At 34.4% G+C, this 24,342-nt stretch overlaps 1 protein-coding gene across 4 annotated transcripts in view; it reads right to left on the bottom strand.

Annotated features, from left to right (window-relative positions):
- The window catches only part of CTTNBP2 (cortactin binding protein 2), an 81,833-nt gene that overhangs the window by 33,873 nt on the left and 23,618 nt on the right, over positions 1–24,342 (bottom strand). For 3 of the 4 annotated variants that reach the window (XM_068996842.1, XM_068996825.1, XM_068996833.1), the window contains exons 3-5: positions 17,363–17,587; positions 11,065–12,715; positions 4,468–4,671 (exon numbers count right to left, since the gene is read on the bottom strand). In XM_068996842.1, the coding sequence (XP_068852943.1) occupies positions 4,468–4,671; positions 11,065–12,715; positions 17,363–17,587 (2,080 nt within the window). Of the gene's footprint in view, positions 1–4,467; positions 4,672–11,064; positions 12,716–13,002; positions 13,061–17,362; positions 17,588–24,342 lie in introns of those variants that run through there. The other variant, XM_068996851.1, reaches the window with a different exon arrangement.

Here is a 24,342-nt window from a genome sequence, read left to right as displayed (position 1 = left end):
AATTTTTTCAAATACTAATACAGATGTCGTGGAGTTGATTGAATAAATAATTTAACATTAAGAAGCAGGATTTTAAAACATTCTTAGTTATTATTTTATAAATTAGGATTCTTTACTTTTGAAATAAGTAATCTGACATGAAATTTGTTGTTGTTGTTGTTGTAAAGTTGGTTGTCACAGTAAGTTACCAGGACTTGACCTATAATTTTTTTTAAGTCATAAAGAAACTCTCTGTTAACTAACTTACCAAGTCCTTCCAATTATAAGATAGTACCACTTAAAATAAAGTTATATTTTCATTCACTTTTTAACACAAAAATACTCTGCTAAGAATGACCTTTTTTTCTTCTTTCCATTGTTAATCCCAGTCCTATATTAAATGATTAACTTGAAAATACAGATTCCTGCTTGACATCCTAAAATACTTCTAAAGTTTATGAGGGATGTTGAAAAAATTTTCACCTAGCAGTTTCAAGTATTTGGCTAGAATACTCTGCTGTTTGGTCATAAAGCATATGTTAGCCATGCAAAAGCCATGAACACACAGAACAAGACCACCTTTCTAGAAAGGCATGGTTAATTCACACGTATGGATTGGCAGATCATTCAGGTGGTAGCTTATGTCTGTAAAAATACTGTTTCTGATGAAGCTTATCTCTGTGAAAATACTGCTTCTGAAAAGAGCTTTTTATTCTTAGGTGTAAGTGTGACCATGACCATGAGCTACTTTCACACAGCAGAACATGTGAGCTAGTAAGCTCTACGTGACCTGTTCTGGTGGCATATCAAGTAAAAGAGCAATTCTCTCCAAGAAGCCTGGGTTTTCTGGGTGGACTTTTTACTGGGATTTGGAGAAGGGTAATTTGGGTCAATCCAGGCTCATTCACTCCAGTTCACTCTGGTCTGCCATAGAAGTAATCAGCAGCGTGGAGTACTAGGTGGAAGGGCAGGCACTAGACAGACATTGGTGCCACTAAGTCAAAAGTGTTGGTCAAAACAAAAGCAAAACATGGAAGCAAATTAGGACAAACACCTGGAGACTTTACTGCTCTCCTCCACAGCTGGGTAGTTAGTTCTTCCAGAGTGTTGGCAAACATCATGCAGATACATCCGGTGGCTTGACAAAGCTGACTCCATGTAGCTGTATGTTTCTGCACCTCACTCCTTTCTACTTCCCACATTCCAGTTTTTTCCTATCAATCAGGGTGCCACAGCCTCCAAATACTCAGGATAGAAGAGAATCGATTACACCATAAATGCATATGATTAGCACATAGCTGAGTCCAAAGGATATTATTTTCTCCACATCTCTTGGATTCAGAAACTCTTACTGTTTAATTTTGTCTTTCTCAACCTCTTTGTGGCAGAGAACAGTCAGGATTTGCAACATCATAAAGCTATGGAGATCTATTAGCTAAGAGAACTACTAAGTGTACAATAGACCTGAAGTGGCTCCTTCTTTGCTAATGGTCAAACCAAGAATAGCATGGTAAAACAACCTGTTCAGCTATCTCAAACTAGTGGTTAAATAATGAAATTATTAACCGTTTCCTCATGTCCATTCAAATACAAAGAAAACGTATATTTTTACATGAATTTCTCTCTCTCAGACCTACAGAAGTAGGGATAGTGTGTGGTGGAAACAAAGCATCTGCTATTAACTTCATGCACTGGAAAAACCCTCTGCTGCAGCTCTCAAAAGGCAACTGTTTCCAAACAGGAAAGTTAAACATTTTGCAATTAGGATAGATTAGGACAGAATATTTCAGTGCTCTTTTCTTGTGTAACTCAATTTTTTCTACAGAATGGGCTGAGAGTATATAACAGCTGCTGCCACCATGCTGGTTACAATGTGCTCTACCACTCTCAAGCTATCTACACATCTCAAACACTGTATTTCTTCACTGGAAATGCGTGGGGATCATTTGCTTTCCACTCTTCTCAGAATCTCCCAAACACGGTGTTTCTGAAGGGAGGTACTCATTATACTTGCTTTTATCAATTCTAAAGTTACTCTTTTGTCTGGTGAAATCTTCTCCAGGAGAAACAAGAAAATGTGGTTAGTTGACTTAAAAATCTCAAAATCCATTTAGTCACTAAGTCCACTTTAAAAATATTCTGAATAAATTAAATCATGGTGTGATCACCCACAAGGATAGGCTTGTGTTAAGTCTTATGGTTAGACTGAACAATCTGAAGGGTCTTTTCCAACCTAAGTGATCGTATGATTCTAAGGAAAAAAACCCTCAGAAACTTACCATTGGCAACACTACTCAACACACTGAAAAATCTGAACAATAAACTATTTTATCCTAAAATGACACCAGTATAATTTCTTTCCACCTGGCTGGTTAAGAAAAGGTATTAGAAAGGACTTTAAAAAAATATTTACTTCTATACACCCTTTCTTAAGCCTATATAAGTAACTTCTAAAAACAAGCCTCCACTTTGAATTTCTACATATATCCATTCACTTGAGAACAAACTACAAGTAATGAAAAAGGACTATATAATAAAGTTAAGCACAAAAATCTTTCTCCCAAAACATTATAAATCTGTAACTTTCAATTTTCATATAATTTATTAAGGAGACATCAACACTGCTGTTGTGTGATTCTCTCATTCAGGATTCACACAATCCATTTAGTTGCTGAAATGTGATGATTTGTACAACAAAGTATTTTTCACATCCTGTCAACTATAAATAGAAGAGCAACACTATAAACTCTGTAATATAGTTTTTATCTCAGAAAATAAAAGATACTAAACAATTACAGGGTGCATATGCATATGTTTGGTTTTGTTTTTGTGTTTTCACAATTCTGTCATGTGGCTTTCTTATTTGAAATTTTGACAATAAAACAAGGAATCAAATTGCCTTTGCTGTCAGTAAGAGCTGCTCAGTAACTGTAACTGAAAATCAGGATATTTGCTTTGAAGCAATTTTAGAATACAAGATGAGTAAAGAAGAGTTGGGTCAATTACAGTCGCCCACAAACATTAGCAATAAGAAATGGATGTAAGCTTAGATGAATACACCAAACATCCATTCAGTGAGGGGAGAATAATAAATCCACACAATATAATTACCTTGGATTCTTAAAACTGCAGATAACAAGTTGAAAAAAGGAAAAAAATCACCAAAGTTTAAAAAAAAAGTACTTTTTTGCTATTTTAAAGGTCTTGGCAACAGGAAAGAATCTCAGGTGAAAAGGCCTGGATGTTTCTAAAAAAAAAATACCTGTAGCACCTAGGAAGCAAAGAAGAATACACCATTCTGAGCAAAGGGAAAATTCCTCCTTCCCTATGCCTGGTAGTAAAATTAACCCTGAACATGTCAGAAAAATGTACACTATCTGCCTATCTGTGGATTTTGTATCCTAACTTTAGTTTTATTTTTTAAATACTTGAGAAAAATTATGAAACAGTCTCTCTAAGTGCTATTTGGAACACTAAATCAGGGTTTTCTAATTGTGCCACTAACAAATATTTTATTAAATAAAACCATAAAGTACTCTTGAAAGTAGTGGCTTTAATGGGACTATGTTCCACCTTTGACTCTGAAATAAAATTTTGACTTTACTAAAAATTAATGGAATATTTGCCATTGGTATCACTGGATTTAGTATCCAAAACAGCATAGTGATACAACTTGAAATATAAGAATCTGGAAGGTTTTACATAGGTAGAAAAAGCTACCATGGTGTGCACTGTACTTTAAAAAGTAACTGCTGTTTGAGAGCCTTGTGTTAAAAATCTGAAAATTATTGCTTGGAGTTTGTATTCATGAAAAATGTATCTCCTAGTAACATACTTGATACATTTCATAAATATATTCATAAAATACGAAGACTGACTGTTGAAAGGTTCAGAAATGCTACTACCTCAATACAGAGGAGGGTTGGGGTCATGAGGAAAGAAAAAAAAACCTTTTAATTTTCTCAGGAGAGCCTAGGTAACAAATGAAGGCTATTTCATTTAGTTCAAAAATAAAGACAGCTCATTTTATTTCCCAAGTAACACACTATTCTGACACGATCTTCCATCCTTTTCACTGCTGCTGCAGAATATCAAAACCCTGGTGATGACCTATTCTTTGCTGCTTAATCCCTGTAGAGGGAAGTTCTTTCTTTCAAGTTCCCATTGCTAAAAAAGATCTTTAGTTTCTCACAGAATATGGGGTGATAATATCTGGTAGCTTTGTATATGAAGGGAGTGGAGAAACAGAACAGATGTTCCTGCAGAATGCTACCAATTTTCTGTGTTTCAAACGCTGAGTTCCAAAATTCTGCCTCAAGAAGCATTGCCTATATATATATCATGACTTTGGTCATATAATCTATATATTTCATTTTCAATTTCACATTTTTAAGAAAAATGCATTTGACCTAACTGAATATTAAAAACTTAGGAAGTAAGCTTTCACTATTTTACATGGATGCCATAATAGACCTTAGTATCATTTACCTGTATGTCCATTCGTAGCAGCAGAATACAAGGCAGAATAGCCATCTTCACAAGAGTAATTAATGTCCAGTCCTTCTTCATTAAGCAGCATTGATAATAAAGTGACATTTCCCTGGGCAGCAGCTTGGTGAAGAAGGGTGGGCCTGCCACCCAGGGGGACAGGACCACCACTTGTTAACAAAGGGGTTAGGGAGGAAGACCAGCCTGTGAGTTAAAGCAACAGAAGTTAGAGACACAAATAAAGCACTGCATTTTCTGTGTTCTTTTAAGAACTAAGAAGTATCTTCGAAATGCATTTATTAGTTTAGCACAAATTTTGTGGTGGTGCTTTGTCTATACATTAGAAGGTCTTCTGAAGAATAAAAATTGCATTCAGGGGTGACACTTGTTAATACAAATGAACTGGACTTCACTACAAAAGGTCAATGTGAAACTTGTTATGAACTGTAGTAGCAGCTGGATGTCTCAACATTTTTTATATAATCGAAATTACAAAACTAACAGAAGTTTTAGGCAAGTTTTACTTTATTTGAATATGCTGGGAAGATTTTTTTAAAGTATCTATAGAAAAGTTTTCAAAACAAAGTACTCATTTTCATATATAATTTTATCCTCTTTATAGTCTTAATGCAAACTCTAGTATTTATATATTTAGTATTTATATAACTCACTTGTAGTTACAAAGATAAATTGCACAGAGGGCCCTTAATGTCTTCAGGTGCCTTTCAATAAGTTTGAAAAAAACATGTAGAAATCATTTACACAAACAATACAGAAGTAAATACATTTATTATTGAACTCCTCATTAAGGTAACGTTCCTTTTACTCAGTGATACTTAATACATTATAAAATGCTCCAGTGGGAATGAATAACAGGTTATATAAAATTTATGTCTGAAAGCTTTGAAGTCAATCCATTAACAAAGAATATTCAATCCAAAACTGAAAGCTTAGGAGTTGTGGTTAAATGTTCTGCTGACTATTTAATAGCTTTAGTAGGGACTTTGTTAAGAATATGAAGTTTGCTGCATAAGGCATGGAATATTTTGTGCACTTTTCCTTGATCAAGGACTGCAAGAGAAAATAGGAGAAAGGTTGGGGTTTTTTTTTCATATTTTCACTATTACCTTTAGAAAACACGCATTATATTTCTCTCTTGAATAAATAACTGTCTTCTATGGCCACAAATAGGCTACTATATGAGGCTGAAATCTGACAATACAAAGCAAGTTTTTACAGCTTTTAATGCAGTTTTGCAATGCCTGAGACTGAAAAAGAGCTTTAGGGCTTCAGTTCCATTCAAGCTAAGTGCTATCCATCCTCCAACATCTTGAACTAGAGAAAGTATGTGGTAGCAGCACCACCATGCTGGGATGATCTGCTTCAGATTTTGGAAAACAAAATTAAATGCAGAAATTCCCAAAAGAATTCTACAGAAACAACAGACTGGGTACCTTGTAAGATCTCAATACATTTTAATTAACATCAAGGCTTACACAAGAATTCATCACCTGAGCCGTACCACTGAAGAATACATAGTTTGATTCCAGTTCAAAAAACAACAACAAAAAAAAATAGCTTGGAGTATTTTCATATTTGTTTCTAAAGTAAGCTAAATTTGTCAATTTAAATTAAGTTTACTAGTTTAGTATCTAAAGGAAACATATTTTCAGTATTTCCACAGTATTATTAGCTTCTTATTAAACTTCCTTTTTTTGTATTCACTGTAAGAAGTCATCACTGCAGCTATGAAGTTACCTTATAAATCCAAATTTAAGCCAATGATAAATTGTAAAACTAACTCCATACATCTTCTTATAACTTCAGTTCTGAAGCTACCTTCTGATTATTAATACTCTTAGTAATATTTAATTCTCCAATATTTTTATTCAGAGGATTTTGAGGGTTTTCTTAAGTTCATTAAAAAAACCAATAAGCAACATACAAAGTAAACTGTACCCTTTAAGTGGCAAAAAATATATTACCTTCAACTTCTAACATTTGAGAACAGTTAACTCTTACAAAATTCCCTAAGGTTCAAAGAATAACTTTTGGTATTCCTTTCCATGTGAAAGTGGTTTTATTTTTTTCAGCCTTCTGTTATCCTTTGAAACTAACTGTGCTGCAGCTCTTGCTATATATATATTAATGTTTTTAAAATAGTACTTGTGTAGTTTTTACTGTCTTCTTTTGGCAGTTAACCGATAGTGGATATTGCCAAGGTGGCACTACAGTTACTAAAATTCTTTATCTAAGTTACACTGGAATTCTGGTTATATAAATAGTATTTTGGGTTTCCTTTCCTTTTGAAAAAAGCACGGGTTTTTAGTGTAGTTTATTTGCTTGTTTGTTTGCTTGTTCTTAAAGCATCCTTAAGAGAAATGCCAAAATGAAAGGAATTTTTAAAAGTCACATCTTAATTTTAATTTCAGCTCCTTGAAAAGAAAAATATGTTGTTGCAATTCAGTGATGAAATTCGTTATACTAGGTTACCATTAAATGAAAACCTTCTACTGAAAAAGATACAAAAATAAGTAATAACATAAATATACCTTTACATTCTATTATCAATGTGAAGCAGTATAATAAGATTCAATTCATCCAACAAAATGCACCAACATTAGAAGATACCAATAAATAAGGGACACCATTACAGATGCAAAAAGTTAGGAAATATGAAGCATCTGTGAAAGCTTGTAGGGCATGCAGTGATGAAGGGCAGAGGGACAGACAAAAACAGCTTCTGGCATCAGCTTCAGAATGTGAGATGGTTAATTTCAGAGCTTACATCAGTCCTTCACCGCCTCCCCCCCCGCGACACACACTTTTATCTTCAAAGCCAATTGTAAAGAGAGAATAAATCAATCATCACAGAAATGAGCAAAATAAAAAAAAATATATGTCATTGAAGAGTAACACAGAAAGCACAAAACTAAGAAGAAAGTGAAAGCAGAAATCCCAGGGGTATGATAATCCAAATGCCTACATTTGTTTCCATTTTGAAGTCTTACAGCCATTGAACTGTAGAAATCCAAACAGAGCAGAAGCATTTTGGCACGGATTCAAAGGCTGCTGAAGTTAATGAAAACACTGTCATAGATTTTGAATCAGGCCATAAATGTTCATTGTAATGTCTCTATGTGCAGTCTGCTTAACATTAATGAAGGCCCATGTCTTTTCCTACCAGGGATGAAAAGAGCAACATGTGGTACAATAGCCCATCTCTAAAATATGACATTACTTTAGCAGAATGCCCGTGACAGGATCAGAGCGCTCATTTTAAGTTTGTTCTTAACAGTTCCTCTTCCTAGAAGCAAGACACTTCCTTACTGAAAATCAGGCTGTTGATATGTTCCTAAAGCAATCTGAGCTAACTAGGAAACTCTTTGAAAATTAATAATACTTTAGTGATTAGGTTATTATCAATTCTTTTGACTCCACCATAAGAAGAAACAAGCATGAATTAACTGACAAACAAAAAAATATAAAAATGAAGGATTCTGTCAACGTTCTTTAATATGTTAAAATTGTTTGGCACTGTTCTTAAAAATATAAAAAAATTCTGATTGAAGCTCACTGCTTACTATACAATAAGAGTAAGATTTAACCATGCTCTGCTTTAACTGAATGTAAAATTGAAATTCTAAACATTTTCTGAAAAAAAGTAAATAAAACATATTAAAATCAACCAGATCATTAATAAAACTAACTGGTTCTGTGCCTAGAGAACATGAAAATGCAGATATAGGAAGGAAGTTTCAGCAGTATTTGTAGTTTGTTAGATGTTTCTCACCTCAAAAAAAGTCATACTTAAAAAAGAAGCTGAAAAAAGGGAATAAGTGACATGAATTCAGGTATTACTGACCACATTATCTTAACAAAATTAGTGTTATTAAATTTGATTTATCTTTCTATTTTCATATATATATTTAAAATATAATTATTTTCTTAGCATAAAATTTTGAAGGAAATGTTTTTCCATACTTGCATAACATCTGTTGCTCTAAATTTATTTAGTTCTGCAGTTTGCTAGAACACTTGGACAAAATAAATTATATTCCCTTAAAAACATAAAGAAAATGAGATTGAAGAATAAATGCAATAAAATACGAGCATTATTTGGGGTAAAATGATATTATTATTTAAAATAATATTATCCTGAATATTTATTTGAATATTACAGATAAAGTTATTAAGGTTCTTTGAGCCTGTATGTAGCCAGTAAAGTAATACTAAAATAACATCTCTATAGTAATAAAATAAAACTGCATACAACTAAGCAGTCTTTCTTTGCAAACTGTAGATCCTGGGATATGTTTCCCACCTGCAATTGCAAATATTCCCAAAAACCAGGGTGACTTAAAAAGTATTAAAATCAAGTGTTCAGAGCAAGGATTATAATGGAATTAAATCAACAACTATTTCCATGCCTCCCAAAAACAAGTGAAGGGAGTTAGAGAAAGAAAGCAATCTGAAAACAAGCCAAAAAATTTTTAAAAAACTAACAATTTTTGACAAAAAGTCCTATCTTTGAGAATTTTCTCTGAGAATGGTCACACATTTCATAAGAAACACAAATTAAATATTTGGGGGCAGAGTCCGATTGAAAAGAAAGATTGTTCTCCTAAGAAAATAGTTAATACCTCAAAGCAGCAACTCAGGCAAAAAAAATACATGGAGTTTTGAAGAAAGGTACTGGTAATTTCATTTTTAAGGTATAAGGCTTATTCTTCTAATGAATAATCAATAATGATCTTAAATGATTACCAAATATCAGATAATTAATGTAATACTAACTGTTATATACACCTAATTCATGCTGATAGGATTTGTGGAAGACAACGTCTTGCCTACAAAAACTATTCACTTAGAAGCTGACTTTTCCAGTAATTTGTTCTATGTTCATAAAATCTTAGATTTTATTCTTGAAATAATTTTAAAATTATGTTATGGAGCCTAATAGCACTTGAAGGCAAATTAAGTTTGGAAAATATTTGAAATACTGGGAGACTAATGATCTATCTGATATGGCAACCAGACTCATCTTGGAATACGAATTTAAGATGAAAATTCAGGACATCCCTATGAAAAACAGCAAACTAATAGGCAGTAATCAAATCCCAGTATTATTGACTCTGAGGAGTAGTAGACAAAGGGAAGGATAAAATTTCTGAGCTCCCATTTTTATGGCACAGTTCAGAAAGGAAAGAGGATTCTGACAGAATGGTGTGACAACTAAATGCTAGAAGGATGACTAGGTTACTCCTGATGCATGTAGAAAGTCTTCAGTGAAGTGGAATGGGAATAAAAATTTATTAATAACAGGAAACCTGGAATCTCCTATATATACACACTCAATTTTGCCACAGACTGTTTTTGGAATGGCTGCCCCAGGACTGGTGCTTGAGTTTAACTCACTTCTTAGTGGTGCAGCTACCAAGAGAAAGTGGTTGGTTACATGCTGGAAGCAGATTGGCTGTGCAGGGCTTTTATACCCTACAGATGATGATGCAGGGACTAGAGTTATGAGGGACTGAAGTACCATAACTGAACTAACTGTTGAAAGCTTGAGACAATTCAAACATTCTTCAATACTGATGAAGGTCTAAAGTGTTCCGTAACTGTGTGTTCCTTTTTTTTTTACTGCAGTGCAAGTCAAGCCAAAGAGGAGCTTCTACCTAATGTTCTAGTGCTACTGATCCCAGCAGGGAAATATGTTGATAAAAAGGTTTATAGGAGATCTATAATTCACTGAAATGTAGATCAGTATTGTCTTTGTTCACTTTAATGCCCTCAAGAAGATTCCATGAAGCTGGTGGCACATTAGTTAGTCCCCACCACAATGCAAAATGAGTAGCAGATACAGACATTGACTCCAGATTTAATATTATCAAGTTAGATTTTAACTTTCCAACAGTGAACTTGTGCCTATATTTGTTGAAGTAAACCTGTGAGATGCCATACATGAGTATTAACAAAGCCTACAACCAAAAAAAGATCTATAGAAAAATAGAAATAAAAATGAAATATATTCTACAGGAATGTAGTGATATATGGGAAACTGCACTGTTATACAGGCAATTACATGTATTAATGTGCAACCATCTACTGCCACAGCAGAATACCATAGCCCCAGCTATGCCCTATTTTTTAAAAGGGCATAAAACTCACACAGCACAAAATACATATTCCATGGAAGATCACCTGCAGAGGTAATCAAAACATCATTTCAGACTGAGAAAGCATTTTGAAGTCCAAAATACTAGCATAACCAAAAATAAATAAATAAATAATTTAAAGGAATTTCTTTAATAGACTATAATCTGCAGCTCACTTAATTTAAACATTAATCCTCTTTATCTTTAAAAAAAGCCTTCAATATGGAGACTTCCTTGAGAAAGCAAACTAATTCATAACATTAATAAATAAGCAAAAGAATTCCCATACCCCTGGAATGTGTAAAAAATATAAACAAAAATCTTAGCTTCTAGAAAGTAAGAAAGAGAAAGTTACAACAAGATAAAGCAAACAAGACATAAAAGAAAACCAAAACATTATTTTTGAGGGAGACAGTTTGTAGCATATCAATCCCTTTACCTGATGCTGTTACCAGGAGGCTGTCTGAATCACATGGTCTACAGGATGAAGCACTAACAGGGTTTATGGAGGAGCTACAGGCAATGGTGGTGGGAATGACAAAGGAATTTTCTGAACATGCAGGTTGGTTCAGTCCAGGGAACTGGGAAGGCCAGGCACCCACCTGAGATGAGGCTATGGCTGGTATGGCACAGCCTGCAGGTGCCACAGATAAATCTATAGCAGGTTTTGGTGGCAGCTGAGGTGAGGACTTAGAAATAATTTCCTCATTTATTACCCTGATTCCTTGTGGTGAACTTGAAAGAGGTGAGGTCATGGTTTTGTTGTCAGTTTTTGCACTTGTATTTGGGGATCGATTACTATCCATTAAAACTTTAAGCTGTGGGTGTGGTGGAGAAGGAGCTTGTGAAAGCCCTGGTTTTTTAGGAGGAATAGGTGGAGGGTTTCCTCTGTCAATTCGTGATACACTTGGAGTCTTTAAAGTCATTCTACCGACTGGGGGGTAAGTGCCAACTTCCACTGAATGTGATGTCCCTGGCCGCGACTGAGCGCTACTCTGAGGGCTTGTAAATCTTGAAAGAACTTGGGTAACAGTATTGCGAGCTGCCTGTTTGGCAACTAGGTTGTCACGACTAGTAGGGGATACATCTCTTGAGGGAGGGCTTTGGGTTGTGTTTCCATTTTGGTCTTGATCATTTGTATTGGCCTGAAATCTAAATCTAGCTGCTTGGACTCGTGGATTTAGGCCTGGATGGCCAGCAGTGTTGGCAGATGGTGAATGCAAACTGTGTATAGATGAAGCAAGCGAGGAATTCTGAGCTGTGGCAGTTGGTGTGGTAGGGGTGCAAAGGGAATTACTATTTGAAAAAGGGGAAGCGCTACTTGATAAATCAGGGGATGAGCCTGTACTCGGTCCATTTTCTTCAATCCTGTTTTGATTCTGTGCAAGAACAGGAGTTGTGGGGGGGACAAGCTCACTAGATGAAGATTGCCGATCAATGACAGGCTTCACAAATGCTGCATTGGCACACACATTCATTTTTGTATTGCCAGACACTAGTGGGCTCACTGTAGAAGGCTTTATAGAAACAGTCAAAGGCAACTTCTTAGCATTTTCTATGCTACTGTCCATCATTACAGTATCTGTTTGACAGGCAACAGTTCTTGAACTTGGTTCTTCTGTTTCAACTGAAACAGAAACAAGACTCCTATCGCTATTTTTCTGAGAAAGATTAGCTTTACTTTCATTCTCCTTTTTTAATTGCTCAATCATTTTGATCATTTTATCTCTTTCTTCTCTGAGGTCACTGGTGTGTGTTTCCTCTTTATGAAGTTTGGCACGCAACTGTTCTCTCTCTGTGTCAAACTCAGACAGCTGCTTTTCCATTTGAGCTTCCATTTGTGTACTCCTTTGTTTCTCAGCTGCAAGAGACTCCTCCAATTCAGTAGCCTTTTTCTTTTCCTCTTCAAATTTTGACATCACTTCTTCCAGTTTCTGGGCTTCTTCTACAATTCTGCCAGACAACTGCTTACACTCTTTCACTAGCATCAATACTACATGCTTATTCTTTCCACGTTCTTCTTCAAGACGAGCAGATAGCTTTTTGTGCTCCAGCTCAAGATTCTGTAACTGAGATTTTTCCATTTCCAACTGTAAGAAAACATAGAATATAATTCTCATTAACAATTCTCATTTCATAATAACCTAGTATTAACCTGACATTGATATTTTAATCTTTGATTGTGTGACTAAAATGAAACCAGGAAGGTGATTCATGATATCTAACACAAGTGCACATAATCTTATACAAGCAAAACGAAGAGAGTGCCATTTCTGAAGAGCAATTCAGAAACTAAGTAAACTCTTTTACTTTCCTCTGTTGACAACAGAGAGACTCCCCAAAGCGGTTAAACACATCTCCTGAGTGATGGAGCTACCTGTTCTCCAGAAATTCGACATAAGACGTAACATAAAGTCATCTCAGTAAAGGAACCATGCACAAGTAAGAGATGAGCTTTGCAAAGGATCTTTGAGGCCAGAAATGAAAGGGTTAGGTTTTATCTCTTCCTCCAGCTGAAGCAGATTAAGTCCATCACGAACATAATTGGTATCCTGTATCTTGTTTTAACATTTATAAATAAGACCAAGTTTTTGGCACAGGCACAAATGTTTTCCTGTACTTACTAATAGTGGAAAGTCTCATTGACATTAGTAATGTATACACTATGTTATAAGCTAGAATCAAAGAACTACCTACCAAAATGCAGATAATGGGTAAAAATAATTTTTCCCCTTATTCGTATAGTCATTGACTCTAATTCATTTTTCCTACTGCTTATGCTTTTATTCACCGAACCTCTTCCAGAAAATCAATACAAAAATACGTAAATACACCATTTTAGAAAACATCTATGAGGAAAAAAATCGTTGTGGGAAATGATACCTACATTTTAAACATCATCTTGGTTTCAAATACTTCAAAGCCTGTTTAGCAGCATAGGGTATGGCATTAATAGCCATTGCTAATTAAAAATAAGGTATGGCATTATCAGTCATTGCTAAGCAAACTGTATCAGCAGCAACATCTCTTCAGTTCTGTTAATGGAAGTAAATTAAATTAACAAGCTATTATAATGACACTGTGTTTAGGAATGGTCCCAATCATAGTTTACAAGTGAAAAAAAAATGCCTTATTTTTTTCTCAATGATTTCATTGTGTTTTCAAAGCATATAACAGCATTTGCATGGTTCACTAGCATTTCAAAGCAAGTAGAGCATACAACCATTTCTTTCTTTGTTAAAATAGGTTCAAAAATCGTGGGAAATGTATACAATTTCTAAAGCTTGGAGATGTAAAAAGATTATAGTGAAAGTCTTTTTTGTCAAAACTTTCTATACTTTGTTATTCTGCTATATTGTTTTTAGATGAAGTTCTGGTTCTATTAATTAAGTGTTGTGAAATTACATTACTTCCAAATAATTACAAACAGATTTTAATATATAACTGGCATGAAATCAGCTTACCATACTATTATAATATCTTATTTGTAAGCATTGCATCTAAATGAAGGATCCCTAATATAAATGTAAATCCTGTATTTGATTTCAAAATACAAAAGCAGCATTATTTTCTCATTTTACATTGTCTCCTATGTCTCTCTCCCTCTTGTTCTTCTTTTGGCTGCATCATCTTGGACAGGAAAATCCTCTGAATATTTACATAGTGTTTTTTCCTTTAGATGACAGATTTGGAACTAGCTGCAATTATTTATGAGTTTACGAACTAACTAGAACCTGATTTTTGAAAAAGGCACTACATGCTTACACTGTATCATATCAGTAATAAAAACATCTGGACATATGTCCAAGAAGGATTTGAAAAGGGGTAAAAAAGGATACTGAGAAAAAATAGTGTCCCGCAAAGAATTAACCAACAAAGGCTGGCCCTTCAAAGGTGAGAGACAGTATGCCTTGTAAGAAAATGTTGAGGAAGCTTGGCTTGCATAGTTTAGTGAAAAACAGACAGAGGGATAATCTAACAGCAACATCATTTTGAAGGGCCCTTACAGTGATGACAAGAGTCAAATTCTTGGTAATGGTAGGTGGGGCTCCATAATAAAAGGTTATAGAAAAAAACCTTGCCCTTTGAGAGGTTCAGTCTCGGAAAAGAGTTCTTCACAAGGACACCAGTGCAGAAAAGCTGCAGTATTGCCATTCCTGGGGGTTTTCATGACTAAGCAAGACAAATTCACAGGTGACCAGATGTACTGATGATGATAATCTGCTTTAAGCACAAGGTTAGACTAAATTACACCAACAGGCCCTTTCCAACCCACACTTGCCTTTCTTTGAGCATGCATCCCTATACTAACTCCTCTGCAAACTCTCACCAAATCAAGAACTGTCACTTTGATGATCTCTTTTGTGTTCCCAGGAAAACTCAAAATTAATTTTCACAGCAGCTCCAAGAAAAGCATTCAAAGAGCTGGAAGAGGATGGAGAATTAATACAAACAGATGACGTCCAAGAATTAGTTGTTTGCATATGGTAAGCTATGACTTACAGTCCTTTGTGCACCTCCTTGATTTTTCTACATTTTAGTATGTTTTTATGCCTTGTTTTTTGTGATCAAATAAAAATTTTATTCACAGAATATTTTCAAGGTAATTATATTCATAGATATTAAGTCCCCCCCAGAATAAGAGTTCAGTCTGAGTCTGTTTGAAGTTCAGTAATATCCAGAGAAAATAAACACAGCTGTACACAGACTTCATTATTTAGAGTGGGACAGTGAAGCAATTCCAAACACAAAGGCAGGGGCACCACACATTTAGAGAAGGAGGAACCACTCTTGGAGGAAGGGGTGCAGCTGGCTTGTATTTAGGTCACATTTGTCTAGGCTGATTTTTTTCCTTATACTGTGTCACGCTACCTTGTTGAACATTCTTTTAAGTCCCTCAAAACACCTTCATTACCCTCTTCAGCAGAAGGATTTGAGAGATGAAGAAGAGACATAGAAATGTGGAACTAAGGGAAGGTAAATGAATGAATGGTTTGTGAATGAATGGAGATGGCTGAGAGATACATCATCCACACCCACAGATACACCACAAACCCACAGAGTTTAAGAGTGTCCTGTATTAGAAATAGCATTTCTAATGGAGCTTAAAAGCAGAAGATGTAAGTTCAGTAGAGAGTCATGCACACAGCTGCTCAACAACATGCAGTTTGTTTTCAAATCCTTAAAATTAAGATTTAAAGAAAAAAAGGCTCATGTATTCTTCTAGGAAGCAAAAGACAAAAGCATCCTTTCCTGTACAAACACTTACAGATATAGACTTTGGTAAAAAAAAAGACAAAAAAGAGGACAAAATTTGAATTTACATGTTAATACACTGACATAATCTTAACATGTGAGCCTATCTTAGGTGCATGTATCTGTCCTTATGATAAAAGCCAGAGATAGATGAAGAATTTACATACAAGAAGAGACTTGTGGCCATGCACTGAAACAAGAAACTAATTCAACTGTCCTGGCTGATGTGTCAGGGTTTCTCCCAATATCCTTTTTCAGACAGAAAAAGTAAGCTTGCTTGCCCTTTCCTATTTTTCTATTTACTGAAAAAGCATATGAGAAAGAAAATTAATACTTAAGAGTTCTCAGAAAGAAGTGCAAGGTATGTACCAGTAACAGTTCACTCCACACTAAACTGTTTGAAGACTTACATATCATACATAAAGTTTAGAAATATTCTCTTTTTTTTTTAATCTGTTTTCCTGAAGTTTTAACAGAGCAATGATGCTTAAACTAAACTAAACAACAGAGCTAAAGTAACAACAAAATGTTTACTGGTTTAATTTAAGCAAGTATTTCCAGCAGCTTCCAGTACTTTTGCGTCCATGTTTTTTCCCAAAGAGCAATCATTACCAAAATCAATTTTATGTCAATTGTCTTAGCCTTTTTTTTTGTTTGAGGGTTTTAAAGTCAATAGAAAACAGTCACCAAAAAGCAGTATCACAGCAGTAGAAGACATTCTATCCATCTTATACCCAGTGAGGATGATTAAACACATAGAGAGCATTTTTTTTTCTATTTATTCAAAAATATCTTGTCTAGATTAATCTGTTATATGACTGTTTCCTCCCTTTCCTCTCAGAACCCCTCCCCCCCCAATATATTAATTTTTAGCTAGGTTTTAGGAACCTTAGCTTACATATTGGTGAAATACATGCAACCAACCAATCATTCACTTTCAAAATTAAAGTTGTTTTACTGTCAATATGGAAGTTTTTTCTGCAACATACTTGTTCCAAAAAAATTTTCTTTTTTTACAGCAAATGTTCTAAATATGCAAAAAAGTATTTTTAGAGTTATAAATCATTTTTACTGATTTATGAAATAGAGCCACCTAATATAAAATTCAAATAAATTATTTATTTTACTCTATTCAGCTTAGAACAAAAATAACAATAAGTCCTCAAGGCTCCAATGGTATTGGTTTAAAAATATATTGTGATGATGCTATCCCAGCTTACATTGAGCTATCTACTTATATATCCACTGTATCAACTTGTACCAGTTATTTTTAATTTTTTCCATAAACAGAGCTAAATTCACAGAACAAATAAAGTGTGCCTACAAAGTATCACCAAAAAACCAGCACCTCAGTCTATATGAAAATTAAGTGGCAACATTTTAACCCTCATAATGTTAATCAAGACAAAGATGCAAATTTAAAAAATGACATGAAAGAACAAATCAGGAGAGGGAAAAGGAAAAAGTCAACAGCAGGATACCTTCTTTTGTCTGTTTTCAGCAGCAGCCAACTGAGCCGACATTCTTTCTTGCATTTTCCTGCAGTGAGCCATAACAGCTTCTAAAATGGACAGAGGGTTCATGCATATTGGCTTCTTTTCTTTATCACCAGCACCTGCCTCAAAGTCTCTCTGAAGAGCCAGAAATGGGTCACTCAGATTAAATCTTCCATATCGCTCCTGGATAAAAACCTCCTTGCGCCGGGCCTAACAGAAAAAAAAAGCAAACCAAAACCAGAGAAATAAAACTCAATGCATTCTTTGAAGTACAACCACACATAGAAGAAACTTAAGACTACAGGGAAAATAATATATGTCATTTAAGGTTTTAAAATATATTCTTCAAGTACGCATTTACAATCACAAAAAGAAAAATATGCCTCAAAAAATCAGAAAAAAAACCCACAGTGCAGAGAAACACTATCAGAAAGATTTCTCCAAAAATAGAGAAAAACATTTCTCTGTGACTTGGTTCAAACTCAGTTTTGAAGGATAAGCAAAAAAAAAAAAAAAAAAAAAAAAAAAGGGAAGAATAAACCAATTCTGAGATACAAAAGAGGAGAAAGAGGGCAAATGCTTACCCAATGGGTTAGCACACCATTTGGAAAGCTGGAAGTTAAAATTTTAACACATGAAAAGTTCATGAACGATAACACACATTTCAGGGCATGATAAAACAAAGAAGATCATAAGAACTGTGTTAGGAAAACTCCTCAAAGACTAACTACAACTCACATACCTTAGTGAATGCCCAACTTTTTCTATATATTGTCCACAAAATTGAAATGTTGTCATAAATGAGAATTTGTTTGGAAAAGAAACAAGTGTGCCTACATATTCTGATGCTTGAAATACTTTTAGTTTGTTTTTCAGTGTGATAGTATAAATAGAAATTGAAAATCTTTATTAAAAATACCAGGTCTTTGGAGCATAACTTCAGAAAAAGCTGACAGAGTTCACTCAGACCTGAAGTCTAGTTTGGCTTACAAAGTCAGGTAGTGACTGGTTGAAGAGACAAAAGTAAATTGATGGAACCTAGTTATTTTTTATAAAGTGCCTTGCAAGTAACCCCTAATTAGTCTAATTAGTCTAGTATTTTAATCCCTTCATTTATAATTTATAAAATAAAACAGCTAGTTCTAAAGGTAATATTACAAAACCAGGGGGAGGGGCTGTATTTTTAATTTTTGGTTCTATGAAATGAAGTTACCGGACAGTATCCTGTATCTTAGGAATTCAACCTTCATGGAAAGGAAACCATTAAAACCAAAAACCTTACCATAAATTGATTAAATTGCTAATCAGCCAAGCAAGATGATAAATCGAAGCAGGTTAAGAATTTAAATAGAGAAGGATGCACAGTCCATATATAAATTATCAGCAGCTTAAAAGCCACTTAGTTTATATAAAGTGAGACATCAAAATAAAGGAAAAAACAGATGTAGCAGGTCTGTAGCTGTAAATATAAAAAAAAGTCGACCAAGAGCCCTCATTGTTAAATCCAAAGAAAAAGCAAAGAAGATTAACTGACCTTAGAGGCAAAGGCAATCACTTGTGCCTTTATGGAAACAGATTGACAACCAGTGAAATAATGTGTCTTTTCCTGTTTTTTCTATGACCCCTGACCAGCTGTCCTCTTGATACATACTAAATGCATATAATATGAATATATTCTTTGAAATGCTCTCTAACATGCACAGCAATTAATAGAGCAAGGCAAAAAGACTCAGTATGCACCTGCCAAAATAGTAAGAGGACCAGGGGTTTGGATTCATTAACCAAGAAAAGGATGAATCTATATAATAAGGATGAGCTCCATCTGAATGAAAATCAAAACCACAATTAAAGTGGCTATTGGAAAATGTGGAAGCTAACTACTGTGGAAAACCCAATAGGTATCAAAAAGCACGTGGTTTGGAATGACAGACTGGCTGAAGCCATAACTGCATAACCTCAAGCACAGGGTAAAACATACTAGCAACTCTCAAACCATAGGCAGCAAAATCATGTAAAGATGCTTCCAACTCAAAGGGGAACTAAATGTAAAATATTTAAACAAATTATTCCATGTTTTTATGCAAGTATTGTAAATATAAAATACAATCACTGGATGATTTCATGGGTTGAAAATACACAATTTAAAAAGAAAGTACCAGAATAAAAGAAAAAACGGAAACTTGGTAGAAGGGAGATGATGGGTATTTTCCCAAAACTTAGGCACAAAGTGATAGGAAGACAAACTAGGCTTGAGGTTTTTTACAAGATTCCTCCAGCCTCTGAATAATACTTCTGTCCCTTTGCAATTCACAAAAGTACATCAGATGAGAGAAATAGAAATGCTAGAATCAGAATTTTTTTCCCTTATAGTGTCTTTCTTTACTTACTTTACTTTCAAGTCATAAGAGTTAGTAGCAATACCATGATATTTGTTTTTCATGGCAGTCCTTATCTGTAGAATACACAGTCTAAAATCATACAGGTAATTACTCCTTTAAAAGAGTATCTGCATAATTTGGTGGTTGTGTTAAAGCAGCATTAGCAGTCTCATATATTAACTTCAATTGCACAGCAATATATAGAGAAAAGAACAGTTAAACTATTTATTGGTGAATAATTAACTGAATAATTTTCAAACAGAACATCTTCAAAAATAGAATATGCACCTGCTATAGGAGGTCATGAGGACTACTGCATTGTGAAAGGTGCTATATGAATTTATAAATCATCAGCTTTAGTTTTCTGCACATACTCATTTGCACAGCAATGAACCTTTTAATGGAAGGACTGAGACTGGATGTATTTAAAAGTATGAAAAATGTCCATGGGAAGTGATACTTTTTTCAGCCTATGTCAGTGGTACACAAAATCATTACTTAAGATTGGAGCTAAATCCTTCAACAGGTAACTGCTAATGAAAAGTGACAGCAGGCACACACAAATCAAGACAAAGTATCTAAAACCAAAGATAAAACCCCTTTAAACAGTTAATTCATGGAATTCACTACCGCAATAGAGCAAAAGATTAACTTATTTAAAACAGCTTTTTAATTCAGTCAGTAAGAGCATCACATTTATACAGAACTTTTAAATCCTTTCACAGGACCTGAAACATTAAACAAGGAGACTAAAATAAAGCTACTAAAAAAACTAAACCTTGAAGTTTTTTGATGGCTGATGTGTAAAATTATGTTATTATGATCAAGGATGGACTACCAAAAAAAAATAGATCTGAAAAACATCTTCAATGTTTTCATTTTGATCATTTAAAAAATGATCAAAAGGTACAACACAGCTTCTAATCAAGGAAGAGCTAAGTAGAAGTAGGACTTTTCAGTGTGAAACAATCAGGGAGAAAGGTGCTTGAGGTCTGCAGGCTGACAGGACAAGTAGCGATTGTTCCATGATCTAATGAGGGAGATTTGAGTTGGACACAAATTCTTTTCACTAAGAGCAGATAAGCACTGGAACATGTTGCCCAGGGAAAACACATAACTTCTATCATTGGAAGATTTCCCAAGATAGATTGGATAAAGGCATCTGTAACTCAATCCATGTTTGACCTTAGTCCTGCTTTAAGAAGATTGGACTGAATGATCTCTCAAGGTGCCTTCCAACCTACATTACTTCATGATTAGTGATTTCTTCTAGACTGTTGTTTTTTGGGGGGTTTTTTTTGTTAGCTTATAGATGCTGGTAATCTTATCAAGTAACAAATGACAAAAATGAGTTCTCAGAGGAAGGAAAAACAATAAAATATTTGTAGAACAAGTCTTATGTCTTGCTTTGGATCATGACAATATTTTTTATGACCTGGGAAACAGAACTTTTAGTCTGGGATATTTTCAAAAATAAAAAATTAGTACTAAACAATCCCTAGGGATTATGCAGCTATACAATACAAGGGGAAGGTTTATTCTCAAGTTTTCTCTCCTAAGTCTGCAGCCAACAAGAAACTGAAGGATCAGGCTGTTAAGATAAACTGTTTCTTTTATGACTCTCTCAGGGAGCCCACCTCCTACCACGTACAGCAAGACACCTCATTCATCCCACACCAACCTTTTTCAAGTTACCTCAAGTTATCTGCAACCTACCTCATGGAAACTTTCACTTCTTAACCAGACCTTTTTGCAGTCACTAACCCTATTTATCAACTGGCAGATGAAGATGGGCACTGGGGTGTGCAGGGAAAGGAACAAAAGGAATGAAGATGTCTGGACAACGGCCTGTGGGAAAAGCTGCAAAAACAGTGTAAGAACTGGTCTGTAACTATTTGTTTCTTGCATTCCACTTCAGAAGAAAAAAACTTATTTTGAGTGATCAAACTGAGAATTATGAAGTCTAACTAGACTTCTTCCTCTGTTATTGAAGTAAGAATGTAAGGGGGCAGGGAGGTCTTCAAATAGTATCCATTTTACTGTGGACTTATAGCTAAAAGCATAAAACTAGGAAAAAGAAATACGATCAATTAATGTCTATAAGAAATAAGCCAAATAATGAAAACTAAAAAATTAATCACATAAGCTATATTATTTGTTTTATATTCTTCAAAATTTATGTTGATATTGGTTATATACATTTGTTGAAAAGAGTTGTCATAATTAGCAACATAACATATATAAGCAACAGTGCTTTTAAGGTTAATACTGTATTTTGCCCCCAAAGCATCTCAGAGTTACCTCTTCATTTATCTGCCAAGTTAAGAGAGTTCAGCAGGTCCAAGTCTTCCATGCAGCAACCAATGATAAACATCAAAAATAGGACTGCATGTCCTACGCTGCTGGGGAACAACGGAACTGAATTAAAGCTGCCCCAGAACCCTTAAACAAAATTTCCTTCCTTTCAAGAGCATTTGTTGCTCTGATTAATTTCCTTTTCCACATTTATGAAAATTGTTTCAACAGATGTTGACAGAGTCATATTAATATTTTCTCTTGACATATGAATTAGGGAGTGGTAAAAAGTTTTCTGAAACTAACCAGTACAGAAGAGGAGGCAGTAAAAGCTTATTTTATGTGTTATCTTAAAGATGAGGGTGAGCCCTTCATTCTAAATAAAACTGAAAGGGTAACAAATTTTTTTAAAAGAGGAAGATGTCTGAAAGAGAACATGTTTATAAATCTTCTTCAGTGAAATTATATACTTTCTTGAAGTGACTTTTTGTAGCTATTCAATTAAGCAAAAGAAAATTATCAATGAGTATATACTCACAATAAAAGCAGTACTTTCAGATATACTTGCAAAATACCAGACTGGAGGACATCTCACCTTACTATGATTAATTAAGAATCACTCTTTAAAGAATGCTAGCAATTTTCTTACACAGTTTGGTTTGGGGGCTTTGTTAGCTTTCTTAGTTGCCTTCTTTTTTTTAATGCAGATGTAAATTAATGTTTTCAATGTATCGTGAGATACTTCCATATAGTTTTGTACGGGAAAGCTAAAAATGGAAATGTAAACATCAATTACTGCAGAGGAAATGGAATCTTGCAGCATGATTTCTGTCAATGAACATGTGATGCTCAATTTTTCCTTACAATCTTAACTGCAGTCTAAACTCCTTTCTTCAGCACAGTGACAGTGCATACCTATGCAAAACCTAAAAGGGAGTTAAATTTTAATGAACTCCATACTGTATGACAAATACCAAAACATTCAAAGTGTCTGTTTCCATGTTAAATGTCAAGTCTCATAAGACAAAAACTTGTGTGTCCATTTTAAGCATGAAAAAATTGAAATTCTCTGGAGAAGACTGATGATCGTAACACGCCACTCGTTCAAAAAGAGTGAAGACAGTAGAATTGAGAAATTGAAGGATACAATCAGCAAGTTAAACAAAACCAGCATACAGGTTGATTATGCTGACAGACCTACATAATTGTTTTGTACTATAAAGACATGCTCTTCATGGATGACTGAGCAGGACCATGAAAGAAGTCAAGTCATTTGGTAGGGGTACTAATAAAAAAAGAAAACATACTCAGTTAGTAATTTTTAATGTGAGACACACATACCCATAAAAAGCATTCAAACCTATCTTGGAGAACTGTCTTGTAACAGTCATAAGCCATGCAAATATATCAGTGAAATTTGTTACAGTACAGTAGATTGCATGATATGTAAAATTTTCCTCGAAAAGTTATTCCAAACATGAAACTAATATCCAAAAGCTGTATTATTCTCTCATTCACGAAACTTCTTAAAAAATCTGTAATTTGCAAAGTACCCCTGTCTCTTGGAATGACATAGCTTTAAATCCAAGCTTTCAAAAAGCATTTTTCAAGGTAAAAAACCAGCTCTGAATAAAAGACTGTATGTTGTTTTACAAGGCTATTCGCAGTATCCTCAGGAGAACATATTTTCTCTGTTTCATGCAAGTATCCAAATATTATAGTGCTTTGCAAAAAGCTGTACAATTTTCTTTTCTCTATTATTACCTTATGCACTAAAAAGCATACCTGATAAAAGCACAAAATGCCAACTAATTCAAATCTCTGTGTATAGAATGACAAACATTTAAGTAACATTTAAACAATCCTGACAAGTACTGAAGCAGAATTATATAACCAAGGTAATGATCAAGCCTGAATTTTCTTAGGGGTCTAACTCCATAAAAGGAGGGTATCATCCAATAGCACCAGATTATTATTACCACAATATTGGTAAGTAGCACAACCACCTTCCCTTTCTCCCTGTACTTGACAAAAACCTCCATGAAAGGAAAAGGTACAGACAGGACAGACAGACATATGCTTCCAATTCTTCATTATTAATTTTCTCCCTTAGAGTAATGAAAACTCACTATTTTGAAGTTGCAGATTTTAAAATGAAAATGCCATATTACAAGGCTAAGATCAGTTACTAACAGATCAGTCCCAACAGGAAAAAAAAAAACAGTGCAGTGAATATAAAATATTCTTCACTTCATACAATGTAAAAGGTGAAATTCAGGCCTTGCACTAAGC

Source organism: Aphelocoma coerulescens, chromosome 1A (assembly GCF_041296385.1).
Source record: "Aphelocoma coerulescens isolate FSJ_1873_10779 chromosome 1A, UR_Acoe_1.0, whole genome shotgun sequence".
Classification (NCBI taxonomy): domain Eukaryota; kingdom Metazoa; phylum Chordata; class Aves; order Passeriformes; family Corvidae; genus Aphelocoma; species Aphelocoma coerulescens.
Note: the sequence above shows the minus strand (reverse complement) of the source record. Positions and strands in the feature narration are given on the sequence as shown.